Source organism: Populus nigra, chromosome 15 (assembly GCF_951802175.1).
Source record: "Populus nigra chromosome 15, ddPopNigr1.1, whole genome shotgun sequence".
NCBI classification, from domain to species: Eukaryota; Viridiplantae; Streptophyta; class Magnoliopsida; order Malpighiales; family Salicaceae; genus Populus; species Populus nigra.
The window spans coordinates 12,779,938-12,804,663 of record NC_084866.1 but is presented as its reverse complement, the minus strand read 5'-3'; the positions used below and the strand labels follow the sequence as shown (position 1 = coordinate 12,804,663).

General features: G+C 32.9%; 1 protein-coding gene and 1 pseudogene across 2 annotated transcripts; both read right to left on the bottom strand.

Annotated features, from left to right (window-relative positions):
• Positions 1-1,418: 1,418 nt before the first annotated feature.
• Positions 1,419-5,250, bottom strand: LOC133673727 (calcium uptake protein, mitochondrial-like; annotated as a pseudogene).
• An 8,683-nt stretch (positions 5,251-13,933) lies between these two features.
• On the bottom strand, positions 13,934-23,020 carry LOC133674378 (cuscuta receptor 1-like). 2 transcript variants are annotated; one of them, XM_062095444.1, is made up of 7 exons: positions 22,639-23,020; positions 22,337-22,492; positions 22,111-22,185; positions 20,186-20,341; positions 19,972-20,046; positions 18,875-19,027; positions 13,934-16,246 (listed from the first exon to the last, which is right to left on the bottom strand). In XM_062095444.1, exons 1-7 carry the CDS (start codon positions 23,003-23,005, stop codon positions 14,127-14,129), a joined length of 3,102 nt encoding a protein of 1,033 aa, XP_061951428.1. In that variant the 5' UTR covers positions 23,006-23,020; the 3' UTR covers positions 13,934-14,126. The 2 variants fall into 2 exon arrangements, with proteins under 2 accessions (XP_061951428.1, XP_061951429.1); XM_062095445.1 differs by lacking the exons at positions 19,972-20,046; positions 20,186-20,341.
• Positions 23,021-24,726: the final 1,706 nt, after the last annotated feature.

The window sequence follows — 24,726 nt, the reverse complement described above, 5'->3', positions numbered from 1 at the left end:
CATTGATTTGATGATATCTCTCACATAAAGTTATCAATACGATTCCAGGAGTGGATTTTCAATCGGTAAGAAAAAATTTTCAATTAGTATTATAATAAATAAAAAAAATTTTATATACTTAATGATATTTATTTTTGATATGCGAGATTTACAATATTTTTTTATAGACCAGAAAACTAACCTGGATAATAATTTCAAAACCCTATAACATATAGAACATAAAGAGAAATATTATAAAATTTGAAATAGCAATGAGACATTTATGAAATCAAGTAAAATAGGCAAAATAACATCATTTAAACACTATGTTGGTTTGGCACGACAATTCAATTTTTTAGACGTAACACTATCCCACATGTTCATAAAAGTATATGTTAAACTATTTATATAATCTATTTGAAACAAATTTTAGTCTAACTGTGACAAGTTCTCACTCGACTGTTCAAAAACTTCAATTTTAGATGACTTGGATGCATCATGTTATTTCAGGTTATATATAACACTTAATTTATTCAATCAATATGTTAGAACATTTACTAGCCTCGTTGCTCATGCTTTACTAGACTATAAAATACCCTAAACCCTACCACTAAAAAAACCCTAAACCCTGTCTCCTAGAAAACCTAAACTCTAACCCTTAAAATAACATAAATTCTAAACCACTAAAAAACCTAAATCTACATTACCCTAAACCCTAAAAAAAAATATCCCCTCCCAAATCTCAACTTTAACCTTTAAAATACCTTAAACCCTAAAAAATCTTTAACCCTAAAAAAACCTTAACTCACTAAATATAACATCCTAAGATTTCCTCATGATAAAAGCAATTTTCATGAGCCTGAAACTCAGGAAAAATATGGATTTTTTTTTAATATCTATAATGTCTTTTGAAGGAAATTCTTGGATGCAAAGCAAAGCTTCAACATCGAATTGATTCAGAGAACTGGCCTAGCAAAAGCTTGGGCCAACGCATTTCAAGTCCTAGCACCATATCCTCAAGCCTAGTTTCTGAAGTTGGGTTAAAGATCCAGAATGTCTTTGCAAATGAGGCCTACACCAAACAAGTCTTAATTTTGCTCATTGATTTGATGATATCTCTCATATAAAGTTATTAATACGATTCCAGGAGTGGATTTTCAATCGGTAAGAAAATCTTTGAAATTAGTATTATAGTATATAAAAATATTTTTATATATTTAATGATATTTATTTTTGATATGCCTATTAAAGAGATTTATAATGTTTTTTTATAGATTAAAAACCGATCTAGTCTGGATAATAATATTGTCGAGATCCTAGAACATAAAAGAAAATATTATAAAATTTAAAATAGCACAAGATATCTACGAAATCAAGTAAAATAGAAAAAATAAGATCATTTAAGCCATGCAGGCTTAACAACAAACAGACTCCACGGATACATTTATACGCAAGGCTGTGAAAATCGTGGAAAATTATTGATGCATAATTTTCCACAAACAAAGCGAAGCCTCTGTACTGTACTATATTCATGGCAAGAATAAGCATGCTGATCCCATCTCTGTCCGTTATGACCTTGAGTACGAGAGGAAATGTCCAGGGAGTATTTCACCTCTAAAACTTAAATGAGACAACTTGGTGTGACTTGAAGGAGCAAATACATGTTGGATTGGAGTCTGAGCTTGTTTCCGATCGATCAGAGTTGGATGTAGTGGAGAATGCCATGCTTTTTCTGGATTATCCATGATACCTTCACTTCAATCTGCAGACGAAACCTGACAATCTTTAATACCTATCTCAGTAGTGAATACTTCTAGTGCAACCCCATGAAGACAAAAAAACAAAAAAAATGATAATCTGCTACCGGGCAACAAGATGTTGGTTAGTCACTGACCTGTCATACCTATGGTGATATGCTTTACATAAATGTCCAGGTTTACCATGTATTGGCCAATATATTAGAGGAGGCGCTTTGCAGGTGAGTAATTTTTGTCGCAGTTTGCACAACAAGACATCAATCCCTTCAATCCTGGTTCTCTCGGGATACGGCTTGCCGTCTCACGTCCCTGCAGAACTCTTACAAACTCATCCGAACTTAAGTTCCCATCGCGATTAGCATCGAAGACATGGAATATTATGTCAACCAAATTATTGGGGATGGAGATGCCGCATAGCTAGTAAAACTTAAACCACATATCAGTATGAGAAGTAAGACGGTTAATGAGATGTCAACAAAGCTGGAAGAAATGTAACAATCAGCTAAATATTTACCTGCGATGAAGCTCTCTGAAAATCTTTTTTTGTTAACACCCCATTCACTTTTCCATAGCTAAAAATGGCGAGAGATAAATACTGCACCTGTCTACGTAGCTCTGCGAAGTTTTTGTACTCCTCGAAGGTAATTCGTATGTCTCTTATCTGTGGTTCATTGCTTACTTCATCTACCCGATCGAGTAGCTTGCTAATGTGTCTAATGTCAGCTGATGCAACCAAGGACAAGGCAAAATCTTTAGCTGATATAATTCCAGCCGTAAAATCTGTAAAATTCAACAGATTCAGTTCTTGTGAATTGTATACGAGTACAATGAGACAATGATCATGAACAGAATCAAGAATTGATGATTCATCAGAGCACAATAAGACTGAGAAAGGAAACTTATCCGCTATCGAATCAATATTATGACATTCCTGACATTTCCCAACAAAAATCCTATTAATTTAAAATCCTTCGTGGGAGATTACAACAGAAACTGTAATAAAAAGTTGGAAATATAAACACAGATTACAACAGAAACTGCAATAACAAGTTAGAAATATAAACACATACTTCATCATGCAAGTCCCTCAAAAATTGAACAAATCTTTCATGTTGTAGACAGGTCCTGCCATCTTTCCCAAGGAAGTATTCTAAGAGGCCACCATTCTCCACAGGCTCCGCTACTTTCAACCCAAATCTCCTTCCATCTCTGTGGCCTGCCCCTTGCCTGTTTTGAGCTCTCATTAAACCCATCACTTTCTTAAATTCTTCTGTCAATTTGTCTGTTATAGACACGCGAACATTTAAATAAGCACAAATAGAAATAAGAGAACCAAGAAGCAAATTGTATAATAAGTATCAATGAACTTCAAAATTGTCAGAGAACCAATTCAACCTTATAACTTAAACTTTTAGGTAAAGTTTCAGGATATAATTTATATTATTCTCTAACATACTTCCTTAAATAAAAACCCTTTGGACTTGAAACTTATACAAGCTCATATTATCTTGTGCTTAATTTTTTATCAAATAAATAGAAATGGTAAGATTTGAACTCGTGACCGCTTGGTCATTAAGACTCTGATACCATGTCAAATAACCAATTCAACCCAATAACTTAAGCTTTTAGGTAATGTCCCATGATATGATTTATATTATTCTCTAACAAAAATTGTTTTGATTTCCTGCATAAGCTGAACTATGAAAAATGTGGACTGTGTATCCAGAAGAAATCAAGTAAATGAAAAATTTTCTTCAAGAGAAAGGCAATTCATATTTCTATTGAACTAGATGTCTTTACTGTGAGTAGCTTCTTGGTCTGGTCATCTGCAACTGCAAATAGATCTTGAAACTACAAGCAACTCACCCATTATTGTCGAGGTCAAACATCTTAAATGCAACAGAAAAACTTGATTCAGGAATGCTGAGCAGGGTGACAAAGAAGATGCACCTAAACTAAGTAAGAACACAAGTTTCTGTAACAGAATATGTGATGCAACATGATTGATGTTGAAGAGATTCATAAGGCCAGCAAATTCAACAGAGACAATAGACTATTACTCTGAAAAAGAAATAAGCCCATCACTGTTAGTGTCAAAAAGCATGAAAAATCTTGAAGGTGCACAATGCAATTCTCCAGGGACTGTTTCCCCTCTCAGAAATCCCTCTCTAATGCGATTCGACTCTGATGGAGGAAATACAGGAACAACTGCTCGCATCAAGTCTGCTGGTGTCATAAGAACTTCACCATCAGGCGTTTTAAAAGATGCGAAGTACTCAAAAACCTGAAAGGAAAATAAATGAAACATTACACAAAAAAAAAAGCATAACATATAACTAGTACTCATAGTTGTGATAATGGCTTCCACATCCAGGAAGATAAAAAATAAAAGAATATCAGGGAAACAAAATGAAAAGTGGACTTAGTGTACCAGAAGATCAATCCTATTAAAACTAGAAGGAGTTGGAAGATAGTGGGTAGTTGACAACTGACTTTCATGCCAGTTCTGAGTTTTTGGGTGCTCTTATTGAAGGACAGCAAGGTTGTCTTGATGCACATCTTTAATACAAACCCCTAACAATATTTGAATCTTTGGTTCCATTTGTGGATGAATTAGCCTTTCGTAAGTCATTTAAAGGTTTCAAGCTTCCCCGATCAGACAATCAGGTAAAACATAAATGTCCTAAAAATGGTTTTGAAGAAGTCCATTGCTCTGCATTGGAAAGCCTAGATAGCTTCCACTGCCGGAGAGGCAGGATTGAGATCTAATGTCCAAGACATGCTTGAATTGACCTTGCCAACGCCAGGCTTAGCCGTAGGATTGCCAATTAATAAAAGTGCATACTTGGAATCATAGTGAATTGGTAAATCAGAAAAGAAGAAAGCTTTGTTTCAACAGACAGAAAACCAAATAACAACACAAGTTCATTATTTAATTTCTCATTGCTTAAAGTTAGACATGTTGCTGCAATGAATTGAGTCGCCAATAATGTGTGTGATTGAATGCTGGCATAAATACAAAGAAAATATTTCCATTCCTGAAAGATTTGCGTACCTTCTCTGGAGGGCTTTGCAACCTGATGCGCTTTTCATAATTAAAGAAAACTCTTCTCCTGTATGAATCTGGAACAATCGACAAAAATGATACAAAGGAGTACCCAATACCAGGCATTGAAAAAGTCTGTATGATCCCTTGTTCATATGCAAGAAAAAAAGTAATATTGTAGAAAAAAAATCTGGTATCTTATACATGACTCAATTCAGAAACCGAAATTGTAAGTGAAGAAAAAATTTACAGAGGAACCTTTTCTTCTTCTTGTGTGGAAGAAGATCTTCACTTGACACCCATGCTGCATCGTCTGCACAGTCGGCGAAAGAAACAAACGAACACTTATCAACCAAGGAAGGATACCAGTAGCTAAACCTCAAGCTGGAGCCAACAATCACAACTCCTGAAGCGACTGATCTTAATAAAAATTTCAGCAATGCATCTCCACTCTTACGGTCACCGTTATTGGACCCACCAAAGGATGATCTTGACAAAGAAGCTGCCACTGGTAATGGATTATGTAAAGCCACTTTAATTAGTTGGCATAATTGATGGGATTTGAGTGGGAGATGAGTTGTAATTGGTGGAGTGTGAGTGGAGGATGAGTTGGTATAATTGGTGGAGTATGAGTGGAGGATGAGTTGTTAGGCATATATTCCTCCTAAATTTATGACCATTATACCCTCACTCTTGCCTATAAATAGGCAATGCATTCAAGCCTATATGCACACCAAGATAGAGAAGAGAAGAGTAGAGTGAAGAGAGAGTAATCCCACAAAATTGTGAGGTATTTGTAAGAGAGTAAGTGAGGTGTTTTCTCCTAATAATAGAGAGATTCTTAGTTGTTCTCCTATTATTTGAGAGAGGTTGTAATTCCCACATTACTTAGTAAAATCCTTCTATACTTGCCTGTGGACGTAGCCCAATTGGGTGAACCACGTAAATTCTTGTGTGTCTCATTTCTCATTTTATCTTATTCCTTGCCTTTTGTCTTGTCGGGTTTGCATGCCAGTATCCTAACAGTAGTATCAGAGCCTTCTTGGTTGGTGTTGTTAATACACAAAAGTTATTCGTGTATACAGTTACTATTCACCTATACGGCACTATTCACCCATACGGTACTGTTCACATAAGTTACTGTTGGCGTATATAGAAAGTCAGTGCGGTGATTAAATACAGTCTAGGAAGTTCTGTCTAAGGAGATTGGGTTTTAAGCGGGACCGTTTGTGACCCCTCCAATCTTTCCTGGGAACTTACTTAGTGAAGTATTATTCACACGATACTATTTCTGTATACGTTACAGTTCTGTGAAACGGTGATAGCTGAATAGATCACGGTGAATAAAATGGCAGCAAAGTACGAGATTGAAAGGTTTAATGGGAGCAATTTCTCACTCTGGAAAATGAGAATCAAGGCAATCTTAAGGAAAGACAATTGCTTGGCAGCAATTGGGGATCGACCCGCGGAGATCACTGATAATGCAAAATGGAATGAGATGGATGGCAATGCTATTGCTAACATACATTTAGCATTAGCCGATGAAGTATTATCAAGTGTGGCGGAGAAGAAAACAGCTAAGGAGATATGGGAGACTCTAATAAAGCTATATGAGTCCAAGTCTTTGCACAATAAGATTTTCTTAAAGCGGAGACTTTATACCCTTCGAATGGCAGAAACCACGGCGGTGACTGACCACATCAACACAATAAGGACTCTATTTTCACAACTCACTACGTTGGGTCAACAAATAGAGGAAAGTGAACGTGCAGAGCTTCTACTTCAAAGTCTTCCAGATTCGTATGATCAGCTCATTATCAACTTGACCAATAATATCCTCACAGACTATTTAGTCTTTGATGATGTTGCAGCCGCCATCTTGGAAGAAGAAAATAGGCGCAAAAATAAAGGAGATAGAAATAGTTCAAACCAAGCAGAGGCATTATTGGTGTCAAGAGGGAGATCAACGGAGCGTGGCTCCAGTGGGAGTCAAAGGCAAGGGAGGTCCAAATCAAGAAGTAAAAAGACTGTGAAATGCTACAACTGTGGCAAAAAAGGGCACTTTAAAAAGGATTGTTGGTTTAAAAAGGGTATAGAGAATACTGCAGAGTCATCAAAAGCTCAAGGATGTGTTGCAAGCACCTCAGAAGATGGAGAGGTTTTATATAGTGAAGCAGCGACAGTCTCTACAGATAGAGAAGAGCTCACTGAGGTCTGGCTAATGGATTCAGGAGCAACATGGCATATGACTCCTAATCGAGATTGGTTCCATACATATGAACCCATCTCTGGAGGCAAAGTGTTCATGGGTGATAATCATGCTTTGGAGATTGCTGGCATTGGCACCATCAAATTGAAGATGTATGATGGCTTAATTCGTACTATTTCAGGAGTGCGGCATGTGAAAGACTTGAAGAAGAATCTTTTGTCTGTAGGACAATTTGATAGTCTTGGCTGTAAGATCCGAACAGACAATGGAATAATGAAAATTGTCAAAGGAGCGCTGGTGGTTTTAAAGGCGAGAAAGACAGTTGCAAACATGTTTGTATTAATGGGAGAAACACATCATGGGGCAGAAGCGTCAATCGCATCAGCCAGTCCTGCAGAAGAGAAGACGATGATGTGGCATCAAAAACTAGGCCACATGTCAGAGAAAGGTTTAAAGGTTCTCTCTGATCAGAAGTTACTCCCTGGGCTTACAAAGGTTACTTTACCTTTTTGTGAGCACTGTGTTACAAGTAAACAGCACAGGTTGAAGTTTGGCACATCAACAACTAAGAGCAAATGCATCTTAGACCTGATTCACTCTGATGTTTGGCAAGCACCGGTTGTATCCTTGGGAGGAGCAAGATACTTTGTATCATTCATAGATGACTTCTCCAGGAGATGTTGGGTGTATCCAATTAGAAGGAAGGCAGATGTGTTTGCAGTCTTTAAAACTTTCAAAGCGCGGGTGGAACTTGAATCTGAAAAGAAGATCAAGTGTTTGAGGACTGACAATGGAGGAGAATATACCAGTGATGAATTTGATAACTTCTGTCAACATGAAGGTATCAAAAGGCAGTTCACAACGGCATACACTCCACAACAAAATGGAGTGGCAGAGCGGATGAACAGAACTCTATTAGAAAGAACAAGAGCAATGTTGAAGGCTGCAGGTCTAGAAAAGTCATTTTGGGCAGAAGCAGTCAATACCGCCTGTTATGTGATAAATCGATCTCCATCAACTGCAATTGAGCTGAAGACACCGATAGAGATGTGGACTGGGAAGCCAGCTGATTATTCTCGATTGCATATATTTGGAAGTCCTGTGTACGTGATGTACAATACACAAGAAGTTAGCAAACTGGATTCAAAATCCAGAAAATGTGTATTCTTAGGATATGCTGATGGAGTGAAGGGGTATCGCTTGTGGGATCCCACTGCCCACAAAGTAGTCATCAGCAGAGATGTCATATTTGCAGAAGATAAAATGCAAATGGAAGAACATAATAGCATTCTAAAGGAGACTACAGCAGTCCAGATTGAAAATACTCAGAATCATACTTCTTCTAAAGCTGCACCAGAGCATGAAGAGCAAGAACAAATAGAGTCTGAAACTCCTGAAGTTCGGCGGTCGACTCGTGAAAGAAGACCACCGGCTTGGCACTCAGAATATGTTACTGAGAGTAACATTGCATACTGTCTTCTAACAGAGGATGGAGAGCCTTCAACTTTCCACGAGGCTATCAAAAGCACAGATGTATCTATGTGGATGACAGCAATGCAAGAGGAGATTGAAGCTCTGCACAAGAATAACACTTGGGATCTTGTTCCGCTACCACAAGGAAGAAAGGCCATTGGCAACAAATGGGTTTACAAGATAAAACGTGATGGCAATGATCAAGTGGAGCGGTATCGTGCAAGATTGGTGGTGAAAGGATATGCTCAGAAAGAAGGAATAGACTTCAATGAGATATTTTCTCCGGTGGTACGACTTACTACAATCAGAGTAGTCTTGGCAATGTGTGCTATATTTGATCTTCATCTAGAGCAGTTAGATGTGAAAACTGCATTTCTTCATGGAGAACTTGAAGAAGAAATTTATATGCTCCAACCAGAGGGTTTTGCTGAAACAGGCAAGGAGAACTTGGTTTGCAGGTTGAACAAATCTCTATACGGTCTCAAACAGGCGCCGAGGTGTTGGTACAAGAGATTTGATTCCTTCATAATTAGCCTTGGGTACAACAGACTCAGTTCAGACCATTGTACGTATTACAAGAGGTTTGAAGAAGATGATGTTTTCATCATTCTGTTGTTGTACGTGGATGACATGTTGGTGATAGGCCCCAACAAAGATCGAGTCCAAGAATTGAAGGCACAGTTGGCTAGGGAGTTTGATATGAAGGACTTGGGACCAGCAAACAAGATTCTAGGGATGCAAATTCACCGAGACAGAAGTAAGAGGAAGATTTGGCTTTCTCAGAAGAATTATTTGAAGAAGATCTTGCGACGCTTCAACATGCAAGATTGTAAGCCAATTTCTACCCCACTTCCTGTTAACTTCAAATTATCCTCAAGTATGTCTCCTAGCAATGAAGCAGAGAGGATGGAGATGTCTCGAGTACCGTATGCATCAGCAGTGGGAAGTTTAATGTTTGCCATGATATGTACAAGACCAGACATTGCACAAGCAGTGGGAGCAGCTAGTCGATACATGGCAAATCCTGGTAGAGAGCATTGGAATACTATTAAGAGGATCTTGAGATACATCAAGGGTACCTCAGATGTTGCATTATGTTATGGAGGATCAGAATTTACTGTCAGAGGTTATGTTGACTCAGATTTTGCCGGTGACCTTGAGAAAAGAAAATCCACTACAGGCTATGTGTTCATAATTGCAGGAGGAGCTGTGAGCTGGGTCTCTAAACTTCAGACTGTTGTAGCATTGTCCACAACAGAAGCTGAGTACATGGCAGCTACACAAGCTTGCAAAGAAGCAATATGGATGAAGAAACTTATGGAGGAGCTCGGGCACAAACAAGAGAAGATTCTTTTGTATTGTGATAGTCAAAGTGCCTTGCATATTGCAAGGAATCCAGCATTTCATTCAAGAACAAAACATATAGATGTTCAATATCACTTTGTTCGCGAAGTTGTGGAAGATGGAAGTGTGGATTTTCAGAAGGTTCATACAAAGGAAAACCCAGCAGATGCTTTGACTAAACCGGTCAACACTGATAAGTATATATGGTGTAGATCCTCTTATGGCCTAGCAGAAACGTAAGCAGCATGAAGATGGCAAGTATAGAAAGGATAGAAGAAGAATCACAGATAATCAAGTGTGAAGACTTGATTAAATCATCAAAGTCTTCAAGTGGGAGAATGTAAAGCCACTTTAATTAGTTGGCATAATTGATGGGATTTGAGTGGGAGATGAGTTGTAATTGGTGGAGTGTGAGTGGAGGATGAGTTGGTATAATTGGTGGAGTATGAGTGGAGGATGAGTTGTTAGGCATATATTCCTCCTAAATTTATGACCATTATACCCTCACTCTTGCCTATAAATAGGCAATGCATTCAAGCCTATATGCACACCAAGATAGAGAAGAGAAGAGTAGAGTGAAGAGAGAGTAATCCCACAAAATTGTGAGGTATTTGTAAGAGAGTAAGTGAGGTGTTTTCTCCTAATAATAGAGAGATTCTTAGTTGTTCTCCTATTATTTGAGAGAGGTTGTAATTCCCACATTACTTAGTAAAATCCTTCTATACTTGCCTGTGGACGTAGCCCAATTGGGTGAACCACGTAAATTCTTGTGTGTCTCATTTCTCATTTTATCTTATTCCTTGCCTTTTGTCTTGTCGGGTTTGCATGCCAGTATCCTAACAGATTAGACCCTTCTGATTGTTTGAGCAATGCTCTTGTACTGGTCCGTTGATTGGCAAGCACTCGACGGGCCAACTCTAAGGATTTCCCAAGAAAACATAGTAGTAAAAAATTTCTTTCTCTGTTCTTACAACAGATAAAGCTGAAAAGGGTTTCTGAATTAAGAAATAGATAAATGTAAGAGAAAGATGGAAATGGAATTTTAGCGGCATCAAGAATGTTATTGTTGACTGAGAAAGATGGCGTTAGTTAAGGTAGTTTCTTATGATCAGACAGTTAAGCCCGCCCTTTAGTTTTTCCTTAGTAGCTGCTAACTTGTGTCAAATGTACAGTGAACGACGAAATAATTAATAATCAGTTCCCTTCATAGTTTCATCCTTAAACTACGTACCCTGAATTGGACAATTTCTACTCAATAAAAATCATGAATTGTCTTGTGAGATTTTTGACAAAACCTGAACTAACTGCAATAAGAATCAAAAGACACAGGAGTACAGAATTCATGAAAAGTTCTTCTACAGAGTGTAGCCATGGATTTAAAACATTTGGCTACTCCAGTATTTGCCATCACATGAGCTTGGGCTAATATCCTGGTACACACACAGACACATATCTGTATAGTGTGAGAGATTTCATGCTTAGACAGTAGGTAATTGTTGATTGTTGACCCCTGTTCTGAGTTTTTTCTCCAGGGATGGAGACCAATTTGGTTAATATTTCATATATTTACAAGCTCTTTTAACATATATCAATTTTCTATCTCTTAATATTACCGATGAGTTGCTAACATGGGATTTGGATTCCAAACCTATTTTGCAAGAATATTATTTTGCTACAAATTAATTTTGTATGAGGTTTATTAACTATAGAGTTTTGTAAGTTATATCATAAATCCACATCTTTTATAATAGTAGACAAAAATTGAATTATTCTTATAACCAACTTTTTTCTTCTACTAAAAAGGAATTGCCGGATCAACCTAGCTAGGGTTGACTTTGATTGCTATGAACAATTGAGGCCCAGCATCGTCCATTAATTTCTTTTAACTCAAAATTTAATTTTGAAGCCAGTAATTATGATCACTTGTGACGAAATATTAAGGAAAATTATGAGAAATAGAGATTTTATAGTTGAGAATTTAGTAAAACATGGCTATTATAAAGAAAAATATAACAAACAACTTATATAGTTCTCTAAAAAGTAACAACCCTACTTCATTCCTTGAAATACATGAAATAATGCCCACCCTTGCAGGGTTTTTTTTAATAAAAAAAATTGTTTTGGATCAGTATTAGAGATATTTCACTACTAAGCATTGCAATCATTTCCTAGGTCGGAGCTGAATTTGAAGGAGGCTCCTGGATGCAAAGCTTAAACATCGAATTGATTCAGAGAGCTGGCCTAGCAAAAGCTAGACCAATGCATTACAAGTCCTAGCACCATATCCTCAAGCCTAGTTTCTGAAGTTAGGTTAAAGGTCTAGAATATCTTTGCAAATCAGGCCTGCACCAAACAAGTTTTCATTTTGCTCATTTAATTATTTGATGATATCTCTCGCACAAAGTTATCATTACGATTCCAAGAGTGGATTTTCAATCAGTAAGAAATTTTTTAAAATTAGTATTATAATATATAAAAATATTTATATATACTTAATGACATTTATTTTTGATATGCCTATTAAAGAGATTTATAATGTCTTTTTATAGATTAGAAAACTGATATAGACTAGATAATAATATCAAAATCCTAGAGTATAAAAGAAAATATTATAAAATTTGAAATATCACGAGACATCTATGAAATCAAGTAAAATAGGCAAAACAAGATCCTTTAAACATTATGTTGGTTTGGCACGACAATATATTTTCTTGAGCCTAACACTGTCCTATATATCCATAAAAATATATGTTAAACCATATATATAGTTGTATAGGATAAATTCTTGTCTACCCGTGACAAATCCTCACACGACTACTCAGAACCTTTAGTTTTAGATGACTTGGTTGCATCATGTTATTTTAGGATATATATAACATTTAATTTATTAAATCAATATGTGTTAGAACATATACTAGCCTCGTTACCCAAGCTTCACTGCAGGGCTAGACTATAAAATACTCTAAACCCTAAATTCTGAAACCTAGAAAACCCTAAACTATAACTTTTAAAATATCCTAAATTCTAAATCACTAAAAAACATAAATCTACAATACCCTAAACTAATATATATATCCCCTCCCAAACTCTAACTTTAACCCTTAAAATACCCTAAACCTTAAAAAAACCTTAACCCTCTAAACTCTAAACTTTTAACCCTTGAAATACCCATAACCCTACCCTACCACTAAAAAACCCTAAACCACTACAATACCCTAAATCCCTACAATACCATAAACCTTAGAACTCTAAACCCTAAAACAATCTTAGAATTCTAAACTCTAAAAAATTCTAGAACTCTAAATCCTAAAAACCTTTACCCTGCTAACCCTTAAAACACCATAAACCTTAAAGTCTAACCTTTAAAATACCATAAACTCTAAATTACAAAAAAACCTAAATGTACAGTACCCTAAACCCTAAAAATCTAACCCTTAAAACAAATCCTAAACCACTAGAAACATTTAAACCTTTTACCCCATGAAAAACCTTAAACCACTAAAAAACCATAAACCTTAAAAAACTATCCTTAAAATACACTAAACTCTAAACTCTAACCTTCAACATACTTGATCATTGCACAAAATATAATTTAGTGTTAGTTTTTTTAAAAAAATAAATACTTTTGAAAAGCATTTAAAAACAGAAGTTACCACACTTCAAATATGATCTTAATATATAGATATTCATCATACAGATCAAAATGACCACATCACACTCTAGAATTCAAATGTAACTAGGAAGTTTTAGTAAATGCCTAAGATTTCATTACAAGGAAGCCTATATACCCATTCGATAATAAAATTTGAATTTTGTTCCATCATATTAATAGGATATATTAACACTTAATTCATAAATCAACACTGGAATTAAGTTTTCAAAACAAGTAACACTTGATAGAGAGTCTACTTATATCTATATTAAGCCTTATCCCAAGAAGCACATCACACAAACTCGTAACTATGACTTTTAACATTTTAAAACTATGAAAATATTTTTGGATATATAACATTTATTTTGTTGTTTAATTATAACTCTAATATAGAGAACCGACCAACTCTCATGATATCTCACCAGCATGACCCAACAACTATATAACTAGTAAAGAAATTAGTCTTGAAAGCAGAATCGAAAACAAATTATTTGCTTTATTGCAACTTTTCTTGGTAGTAAAGTAAGAAAAAATCAGAATATTATTTATAGGATGGTACAAAGTGTTTGAACATATATTAACACCATTTATAAAGACTTGGTTTATTGATCAACATGACTTGAAAATGTAAACACTAAACAAAGTATACACAGAGTCAATACCATTTTAGACATAAGGCTGAAATCGTCTGAACCTGGCTGGCACAAGTAGATTGTCTACAAGAAAGTAATGGCAATTATTGATGCTCTCTCCAATAAAGTAAAACCATGCTCGTCGCCAACGTGAGTTTATGTACAGAACTGCACCTATTGCCAACAGGACCATGATGTATGCCGTTGAAAATGTCACATAGAAAACCTCCATATCAATGAAACTGTTTTCTTCTTTTTTGTCAGTCTGATACCTTGGCAACGATGATGGTGATATTTCTCCAAAGCAATTATTGGTAAGCGGTGGTCCACAAAGCAACGAATTTCCCTCGTAGCTAGACTTGTTAAATGTTGCGAATTGTGCAACCATCTCTGGTGTTTTGCCAGATAAGTTATTGTGGGCTACACTGAAAGCAGATAGAAAGTTTAAATCGAGAAGCTGACGAGGAATTTCCTCATTCAAGTTGTTGTAGGAAAGATCCAGGCTTTCAATTTCCTTCAAGTTTGAAAATGTAGGTGGTATTGGACCTGTTAAACTGTTATGGGATAGATTCAATGCCTGGATGTTGCCAAGGTATCCAAGCTCAAAAGGAATCTCTCCTGTCAAATTGTTGCAGGAGAGATCGATACCAGAGAAATAAGTGAGGATGATTCCCTTGAATGAATAAGATACACTCTTAAATGTAAACTCAAAAGCTTTATTCACAGAAGGATCTTCTAAGGGCATAGGAGCAGCAGCAGCTGTCGGACCTGGAGCACTGTCAGAAGAATTTATAGATGCTCCCAGTTCCCTGTACCATTTGCTGCTAGGCTGTAGGCATGGAAGAATATGACCATACAAATTATTATGAGAAAGATCAATCAAGCTTAATTTCTTGAGTTTGCACAGCTGTCTTGGGATTTCACCTTCTAGATTATTATAACCTAAAAGAAGAAAGCTCAACTCTAACAAAGAACCAATTGACTCGGGAATGCCACCTCTAAAATAATTATGGCTAAGATCTAATCTATTCAGTGACAGGCAGCCATCGAGTGCACCAATCAGTGATCCTTCTAGTTTATTTTTTGATAAATAAACTTCTGTCATCGTTCTTGAAGAACAAAAGTTGGATGGTAGACTTCCAAAAATATTGTTCTCTGAAAGGTCTAAATATTGAAAAGAAGACATATTCCCTATCCATTTCGATATCTTACCAGATAAATTGTTGAGACTAACATCCAATGCTTCCAATGCAGAACAATTAGACAAGCTATTCGGAAGAATCCCAGTTAACTGATTCCCTCTTAATATCAGCTCGGTCAAGTATTTTAAGTTGAAATTTGTCCAGAAAAGCTGGCCTTTCAAATAATTATTTGAAAGCATGAGAACCTTTAATGATAAGCAACCTTCCACCAACTGCTCGGGTATGTTGCCTGATAAGCTATTGTTGGACAAATCTAAGACTTTCAAGAGGCTCATATTGCTGATCGAAGAGGGAATGCTACCACCGAAATCATTTCTGGAAAGGTTCAAAAACACTAACCTCGGGAAACATGCTCCAATTTCAGTGGGAATTTGATTATGGATGTGATTTCTCGAGATATCCAAATGTGACAAACTCATAAAAGAATGATTTGCTAATTGGAAAGATCCTGAAAGGGAATTGTTGACCAAATAAAGCTCTTCGAGTTTTGTGTTGTTTTGTAACAACCAGCTCGGAAATTCTCCTATCATTTTGATGTGTGAGAGATCAACAAATTGAAGGTCATGTTGATAGTACAAGGATTTCGGAAATGTCCCGCCGGATCCAGTACATGCCAAAGAAAGGCTCTGTAACTGGAACCTTGGAATTAAATTGTGTACCAGCTCTGTTGACTCGTATATCTCATTACGGTCACCATTCAAATTCTTGAGGTTTGAAAGATTAAAAAATGGGCCAAGTGAGATTGGTATTTGGAAGTGATTGTCTGACAGTTTTAGATCTCGAATGGACGTGAGACTCCCAATGGGACTCAAGGATATATCCCCAGTGAAGTGGTTGAAAGAGATATCTAAAGCTTGAAGGTTTGTCAAATTCGAGAAACACGAAGGCAAAGAACCATTGAGATTATTATAGCTGATATCTAGTTCCTGGAGATGCTTTAACTCACAAATGCCTGCAAATTATCCATGTTAAAAGAAATTTAGCATACAATAATTTAATGGAAATTGTAGGATCGTACAGAGGGCGAGCAATATAGAATTAATGAAGACTCTTCTTATATGCGAGGACTAGGAAAATATTACTAAACTAGTTATATGGCTTGCATTGAGGTAGTAATATAATATGGTTGTTTAATTAATCACATGTAATCAATTTCTTAATGATTTGATTATATTTGAAATTGGTTTTGAGAGATTTTTAATTGGTGCTTAGTATCAATTTTTAATTTTGATTTTTCCCTAAAACGAAAATAAAAAAAAAGTAATAAAAGTATATATATAATTTTCTTGATGCATTTAGAATGACATTCTTATTACTCTAAGGAGATACTATTGTATCAATTGATTTTGTAATTTTATTAAGAAAGAAAAAGCATAATTAACAAAATAATAAAGTTTCAAAAATTACATAATCCAAATCCTATATTATCATAAACTTTTAAACAACTTGGAGGACTTATTAATAAAGATTGAACTAGTGTAAGAGATGATTTTCTTCATTATTATTATATTTACATTTTATCTAAAAATATCTAATATAAATTTTAAATAATTCATTTGGTTTATGTGATAACATAAACTAAATTCAATCTATTTATTTAAAACCTCTTCTCATATTTTTCTCTTTTTTCAACTTTGGCATGAATATTTTATTTTTTGTACGTTTTGTCTATACACAGGGCTAAAGAAACCCAGTTTACATGTTAAATATTTTATTTTATTGGTTTAATGGTAAGAGATATCCTCAAACTAGTTTGAACGTCGATTACAATTAAGTTTTCTGCATATAATTTTATATGCATGTCCCCACACCGTCATATTGGCTTGTGCATTCATATAAATTTAATACAAAATATGGGTTTAGGTTTAAATATATTGACTATTAAACAATTCATGTCTTTCCCATTGAATACACTTAGAATTGCATCCCTTTCTCATATATATATAGCAATTTGTGTCACTGCGAGTCATATATTTTTAAAAAAGAAAACTGGATATACAAGTTATTTTAATGTGTTTTTTTACATAAAAAATTCAAAATGTAAATCAAAAAGCTTATGCAAGTATCTAATTAAATAAATCGATAATCATCCATGTAAATAAATGAAAAACAAATCGTTAACAATAACTACAAGAAAAACTTGAAAAATTAAAAGATAGATGTAGATCAAGATATTTGATCTCGAAAAATAAAATATTTACCTAGTTATTTACTGAATTTATTTATTAAAATCAATTAAAAGATAATAGAAATAAAAACACATATGAAACCGATTGATTAAAATAAAAATAAAAATATTTTTTAAAATAATATAGAACGATAAAATTGAAAAAGAAAATGAGAAAGAAAAAAGAATGTTGAACCGTATTAACTTTAAAACTTATGACTTGGGTCATTAGTTTGGAAGCACTATAAATGAAAAAATCATGAAGCTCGATCCCTGACAAATTAGAAGCTAAAGGATGAAACTGAGAAAAAAAATCAATTACACAAAAGGATTAAAATAAAAAAAAATTTAATTAAAAGAATGAGGGTGAAAATCAAAATAAAAAATAATCTAAAGGGCAAGCAAAAATTTTCAATTGGAGTATTAAATTGAAAAGAAAAATAACTTTCACAAATGAAAATAATGAGGGTCCAATTGAAAAAAAATAAAATAACATAAACCTTGATTGAAATTGAAAACTAATAAAATTTTAACAAAAAAAACTAAGAAAAAAATAGAAATTAAAGAATAAAGATTGAATTGAAAACAAAATATTTAACAAATTGTAATTAAATGAGTAAATTGAAAACAAACAAAACTTTTATAAAAGAATAATGAACGAAAATAATAAATCAAAAGAATAAGGATTATTTTCCATTGATATGAAAAACAAATATATTATCCTTGTTCATATATTTATCTAAAGAAAAAAAATCCATATCCTTATTATTTTCCATTAATAATATACTATTATTTTCCATTGTATTAAATATTCTTTTTTTATATACATCTTTAGTTCTTCTAATAGCTTTACAAAAATGCTAAGAGTCCAAGATTAACTTAATTTATTCCTATCGTTTGAGTAAATTTGAGTTTAAGAAAATAAGTTATTCATATTAATAAAGCAAAAAAATAGAGTAAAAGATTATTATAATTGATAAAGAATTTGTTTTTAGAGAAGGCAAGCATGCTATTCTAGAAAAAACATGTAAAAGATGATTACGAGATAATTATGTAATTCCTTACTTCTCTATAATTAATTAAAGTAGGTTTTTTATGTGAAAGCACAACAAAACCAAATAAATTTTAGAAGTACTATTAAAAATACATATCCTTATTATTCTAATAATAAAGTATTAAGAATATTTTAGAAAACAGATAATAGTTGTGGAAGTGTGTTGCTGGTAGTAATTATTAAAAGGGAATTTAATTATTTTCATGTATAATATCAGTTTTGATTATTTGATTCCAATCAACTAGGTAGTTTCGAGACTATATTCTAAAATTACAAACAAAAAATAAAATAAAATCATCTTATCTCTTGTAAAAATACTAGTAATATATATATAAAAGGAATATATGTAGGCATGTAACCTTTCGTGTCTATTGATCCGTCCAACTGATTATAAAGATATAGATGCTTGAGAGATGAAAACCCTTTGAAGAATGATAAGGTGCTATCGTTGATTCTATTATGGCCTAAATCAAGACTCTCTAATTTGTTAAGCCTTGATGGTCCTTCATAACCTGCATGATATTTATAGCAAGCGGTTAGGTTAGTAATTAATTTTAAAAAAATAAATTACATTTCAAATCCTAAATATTCATTTTTGTCTTCAAAAAAATTTAATTAAGAAACAAGTCTTTGATTTGAAAACCATCTACATGATTATCACTCATTTCAAAATTGTTAATTATTTGAAGTGTAGTTGTAAATTGAAAAAAAAAAAACAAGTATCAAGCTAAATAATTATTCATCACATAACTTAGGACCTGTTTGAGAGTGTGTATTGTAAAAATTATGTTTCAAAATGTTTTTTTATTTGAAAATATATTAAAATATATATTTTTAATTTTTAAAAAATTATTTTTAAAACAAAACAATTCAAAAAATAACAAAATAACAGTTCAACAATAACACCAAACAAGCCCGAAATCTAAAGTAGTATTGTGATGTAGCTTGATTTAAATAAAGGTACATAGAGGTTTGGTATAATTAATATATTATTCACCCTTTGGCACAACTATTTAATTAATTAACAAAATAGAGAACGTGCTTTTATGGTGGATGAACTTACAAAGTATTATTTATTTAAATAGTATTTTTTTTTTTTTTAACATTTGGTATGTTAAAAATTAAAATTCATGATTTTTTTATCTAGCATAGAGATATATGTTTTCCTAGGTCACGTAGACAAAAAACAATAATCATGACTGGTCTTTTTTTATGGTAGGAACATGACCTACCTATCCCTTCCTCTCTCGTCTTATTTTTTTTTGAATTAAAATATAATAAAAATAAAATTTAAACACTAAAGAGACCAAATATACTTAATCTGAAACTTGAAATATTAAACTTAAGATGGATATTGGACACTAAGGTTAAATCTAGGGTACTTGAAGTGAAAAAGATAGACAGAAAAAAAAAGAGAAATAAAAGAGTCATCAAATGGCTTTTAATTAATTGATACCTGTTAAGGCTACAAAATCTTGGATCTTATTGTAGGACAGCGATAGCATCTCCAAATTGCTCAATGAATCAAATTCTGAGTTAAGAAAAGAATACAAAAGAGTTAATATAAAATTTTTAGGCCTTTTATTCTCAAATTGAAACTTATATGTGTGTCTAACATTTCGAGTCTTTTTCGATTAGTTATGATGATGTGTTTGTATGGGTCTAAATACCTTTCATGTTTATTGATCCTTGCAACTGGTTGCCACCAAGATCTAGATATTTGAGAGATGAAAGCCCTTTGAGGGATGATAGGATGCTATTGTTTAAGAGATTGTCAGCCAAAACAAGAGTCTCCAATTTGTTAAGCCTTGATGGTCCTTCAGATCCTTCATGATATTTATAACAAGCGGTTAGTGATTAATTTCAAAATCAATTACATTTCAAATCCTAAATATTCATTTTTGTCTTCAAAGAACAAGTTAATTAAAAGACAGATCTTTGATTTGGAAACCCACAACATGATTATCACTCACGTCAAAATCGTTAATTATTTGAAATATTGAGAAAAAAAATTATAGGTTAATCCAGTGGTTTGGTATCAAACTAAATTTAACAATTATGATTCATCACCTAATTATAGCTTGTTTGAAAGTGTAGCAGAAATTATATTTTAAAGTGTTTGTTGTTTGGAAATCTATTAAAATAATATATATATTTTTATTTTTTAAAATTTATTTTTGATATTAGAACATTAAAACAATAAAAAAAAACTTAAAAAATAATTTAAAACAAAAAACCAAAAAACAATAGAGAAACGGCGGTTCAACCACAACACCAAATAAGCTCATAGTGCCTGTTTGACATTGAGATTTAATCTGTTTTTCATCAAAATTTAATTATTAGTTTCTACTTCAAATTAATTTTTTATATTATTTTTAAATTGTTTTGATGTGTTGATGTCAAAAATAAATGAATAGTTTTTTTTATACATTTCAAAATAAAAAAAAATAGCATTTACTGTACTTTCAGACTCCCAATTGGTTAATTTATCAAACCACTCGGAGTTAATATATTTATAGGATAACAACAAGCAGATGACAGGAGAGCCCTTTTACTGGACTATGCACCCTAAGTCACCGGAGGTTAATAGTTAATGGTAGAATGAATTGGTTGAGGCTCCCCGCCCCCGATCAAGTTAGTAGTATTGTGATATAGCTTGATTTAAATAAAAGTACATAGAGGTCTGGTCTGGTATAATTAGTATTTTATTCTCACATTGGCATATTTATTTAATTAATTAATTACTAAAAGAGAATGCGCTTTTATGATGGTGCACCACAAAGTATTATTTACTCAAATAGAACTTATCTTAATTTATATTTTTTTTTAATTTTAATTTTATATTTCAACATTTAGTATGTTAGTAATTGAAATTTATTATTTTTTTATTTAGTAGAGAAAAATATGTTTTCCTAGGCCATGCATAAAAAAATCATAATTTATGATTGATTTTTTTTCATGGTCAGAATATAACCGACATATCCCTTCCTCTTGTCTTATTTTTTTAGGATTGGAATATAATAAAAATAAATTTTAAATCAAAATAAACACTACAAAGAAAAAATATACTTAGAACTCTTTTATTTTTGCATTTTTTAAAAAAATTATTATTTATTTATTTATTTATTTTTGTTTATTTGAAGTTAATTTTTTTAGTATTTTTAGATTATTTTGATGTGCAGATGTCAAAAATATATTTTTAAAAAATATATTATTTTAATATATTTTCAAAAAAAAATTTAAAACAAAAAACAATCATTACTACCCTATAAATTACTACACTATAAATATCATCTTAATATGAGACTTGAAAGGTTAAACTTAAGATGGATGTAGAGCACTAAGGTTAAATCTAAGGTGCTGGAAGTGTAGCAAAGTCTAGGGTCAAGGTGTCCTAAATCGAGGTCGGTATGATTGAGAATCAAGTCGGTACTGAGTAAAGGTTACAATGACACCTCCCAGCTTTGGATTCCCATTAATTTAAATATATGAAGTGCGTTGTGTTATTTAAAAATAAAAAAAAAACACACAAAAACAAAAAGAGAAAAAAAAAAGAAATAAAAGAGTTATCAAACGACCCTTAATTAATTGATACCTGTTAAGGTTACAAAATCTTGGATCCCATTTCCAACCAGCGATAGCTCCTTCAAATTGCTTAATGAATCAAATTCTGAGTTAAGAAAAGAATATAAAAGAGTTAATATAAAACTTTTAGGGATCAATTTGTAACTTCATATCAAAGAATAAATAGAACATGTGTGTCTAATATTTCGAGTCCTTTTCAATTGGTTGTGATGATGTGTTTGTGTGCGTATAAGTACCTTTCATGTCTATTGATCCTCGTAACTTGTTGTAATAAAGATCTAGATATTTAAGAGATGAAATTCCTTTGAGGGATGATAAGATGTTATTGTTGAAGTTATTAACACCCAAAGAAAGAACCTCCAATTTGGCAAGCCTTGATAGTCTTTCGAAACCTGCATGTAAGATTTCTAGTTACTTGTTAGGATATAAAGCCAAAGAAATTATTTGATTAATTAAAAGAATAAATCGATTTCAGTTTATATATGTTCATTTTCGTGCTAAAATTACGAAAGATGAAGTCTTTAATGAAGAGGCAAACCTTCATTCGCAACACAGCCAGCTATGTTATTTGCAGTCAAGTCAAGAACATTGAGTTCTTGGAAGGGAAGAAATATAGATGCATTTAGGTACCAATCTCCCTTAGATGAGGTCCAAATTCGAAGATGGATTTCGACGACTCGTCTTGTAGTGGAATTGCTGCAGGTAACTCCTTCCCAACTGCAACAGATGGCATCTTTTCCCCAAAAGCGTACCGGGGATGACTTAAGATTTGGGTGGTCACCAAAGGAAGTTTTGATTTGCAAAAGAGCAATTCGTTCTTCCTCCAAACACCCTTGTGATAGAAGCATGGCATTAATCATCATTATCACCGCCACTCCTGGCAGAGAGAACCTGTTTAATCCCATTTGTACCCCTCTGTTTCTGCTTGAAATTAATGTATGAAATACTTGTTAGGAGCCAAAGGCTCTTTATAGGAGAGAGCACCATGCATTGCCGTCCGGCGGGCCCATCTTTGATCAAGTGGATCTTTTATGGAAGGTGACGTAAGGTTCCTCAGTCCATCAATTTCCATGAAGTTTCAATTTTTGTTTTTTGTTTTAGAACAATGTAAAATCATTACTCTTAAATAAAACTCGTTTAACCTTAAGTTTCTTTTCTAAACCACTGTGAAGACAAGAAAGAAAGTATTTTGATCTTTTCCACAAGAATCTACACAGGCAGTCATCAAACTAACGATGGCCATTATATAGAATTTTTCTTTTCTTTGTTTCTTTGCTGGTCCGGCTAATCGTCACTTGTAAAGTTACATGCAGTTAAAAACTCAGGTGTACTTATGATTCTATTAATCTGGTAAATTTTAGTTTAAATTTGGTAAAAATTTCTTTGATCTTTTTCTATTTTTTAATTAAAATAATGTTATTTTAAAGTTTTTTTTAAAAAAAAATATTTGGATTAATTCTCCTGACTTACCCTGAATCTAAACCTTGCTCCAATATATAACTACTCATATTAACTCTCATAATGTATTTAATAACTCTGATATTATTTAAAAACTTAAAATATTAAATGAGATTATATGAATAGTTTTATATTAAATCTATAACATTATATATTATTTAAGAAATTGTTTGAGGTTGAACTTTCATTTTGTTATTTTAAAAAAATCATTTTTTTACATTTTAGTGAACGAAGTATAAAAATATATAACATTATTGGTCTTTAATTTGGAAATATAGCATTAGATCTAAACGTTGGTTATGGAAAACTGGGATTTCTCACCAGTCTCTTCGTCATGTTCTAAAATGGTTTAAAAGCCTTGATGAGATTATGTTGGTACAGCCCACCTCCTCATGTTTATATATATAATTGGCAGTTTTATTCTATCTCTACAGCCAATAGAAGAGTAAGGGGTGTTTGTCGTTGAATTTTAACATACATTTTATTAAAATTTAAAATTTTTTTTCTTAAATTAGATTTTTAATCAAGGTTTGATCTTGTTTCGTTTCTAAACGACTGTGAAGGCATGAAATATTTTAATTTTTTTAAATATTCCTGTTCAGTCTACATCTATCAGCCGTGGTGTGTTGGCAGTTGAATTCCAATATCACATCAAATGGCATAGTTTTCCACGTACAGTAGTCTTTTACATTTTAAAATATTATTCAACATAAATAAAATATATGTAAATCACACAACTATTGTGCAAATACATAAATTACATTGTGCAATCCAAAAACACACTTCACATTGAGCGTAAAGACCACTTCATTGGTCTATTTTCCAACGCCTTAATTTAGGGGGGAAAACAACTGAAAGCCAGCCATAAGAATACACTGATAGCGTCCACTTGCATCATTTTGCATTTGTCTCGAATTGATTGATATTTATTTATTTATTTATCATCTTTTAGTTTGTATTAATCTCTCAATTTATTTATCATCTTTTAGTTTGTATTAACCAACAATAATAAAAGAAAATACAAAAAAGAACTGCTTAAAAAGTTGGGAATAGTAGTCCTCTGCCCTCTAGCAGCCTCAGTTTTTTTAGTTTCAGAGAAAGATATGTAATTAATTACATATATAAATTGTTGGGTTTTTTTTTTTATTTTATTTTTTGGCTTTGAAGC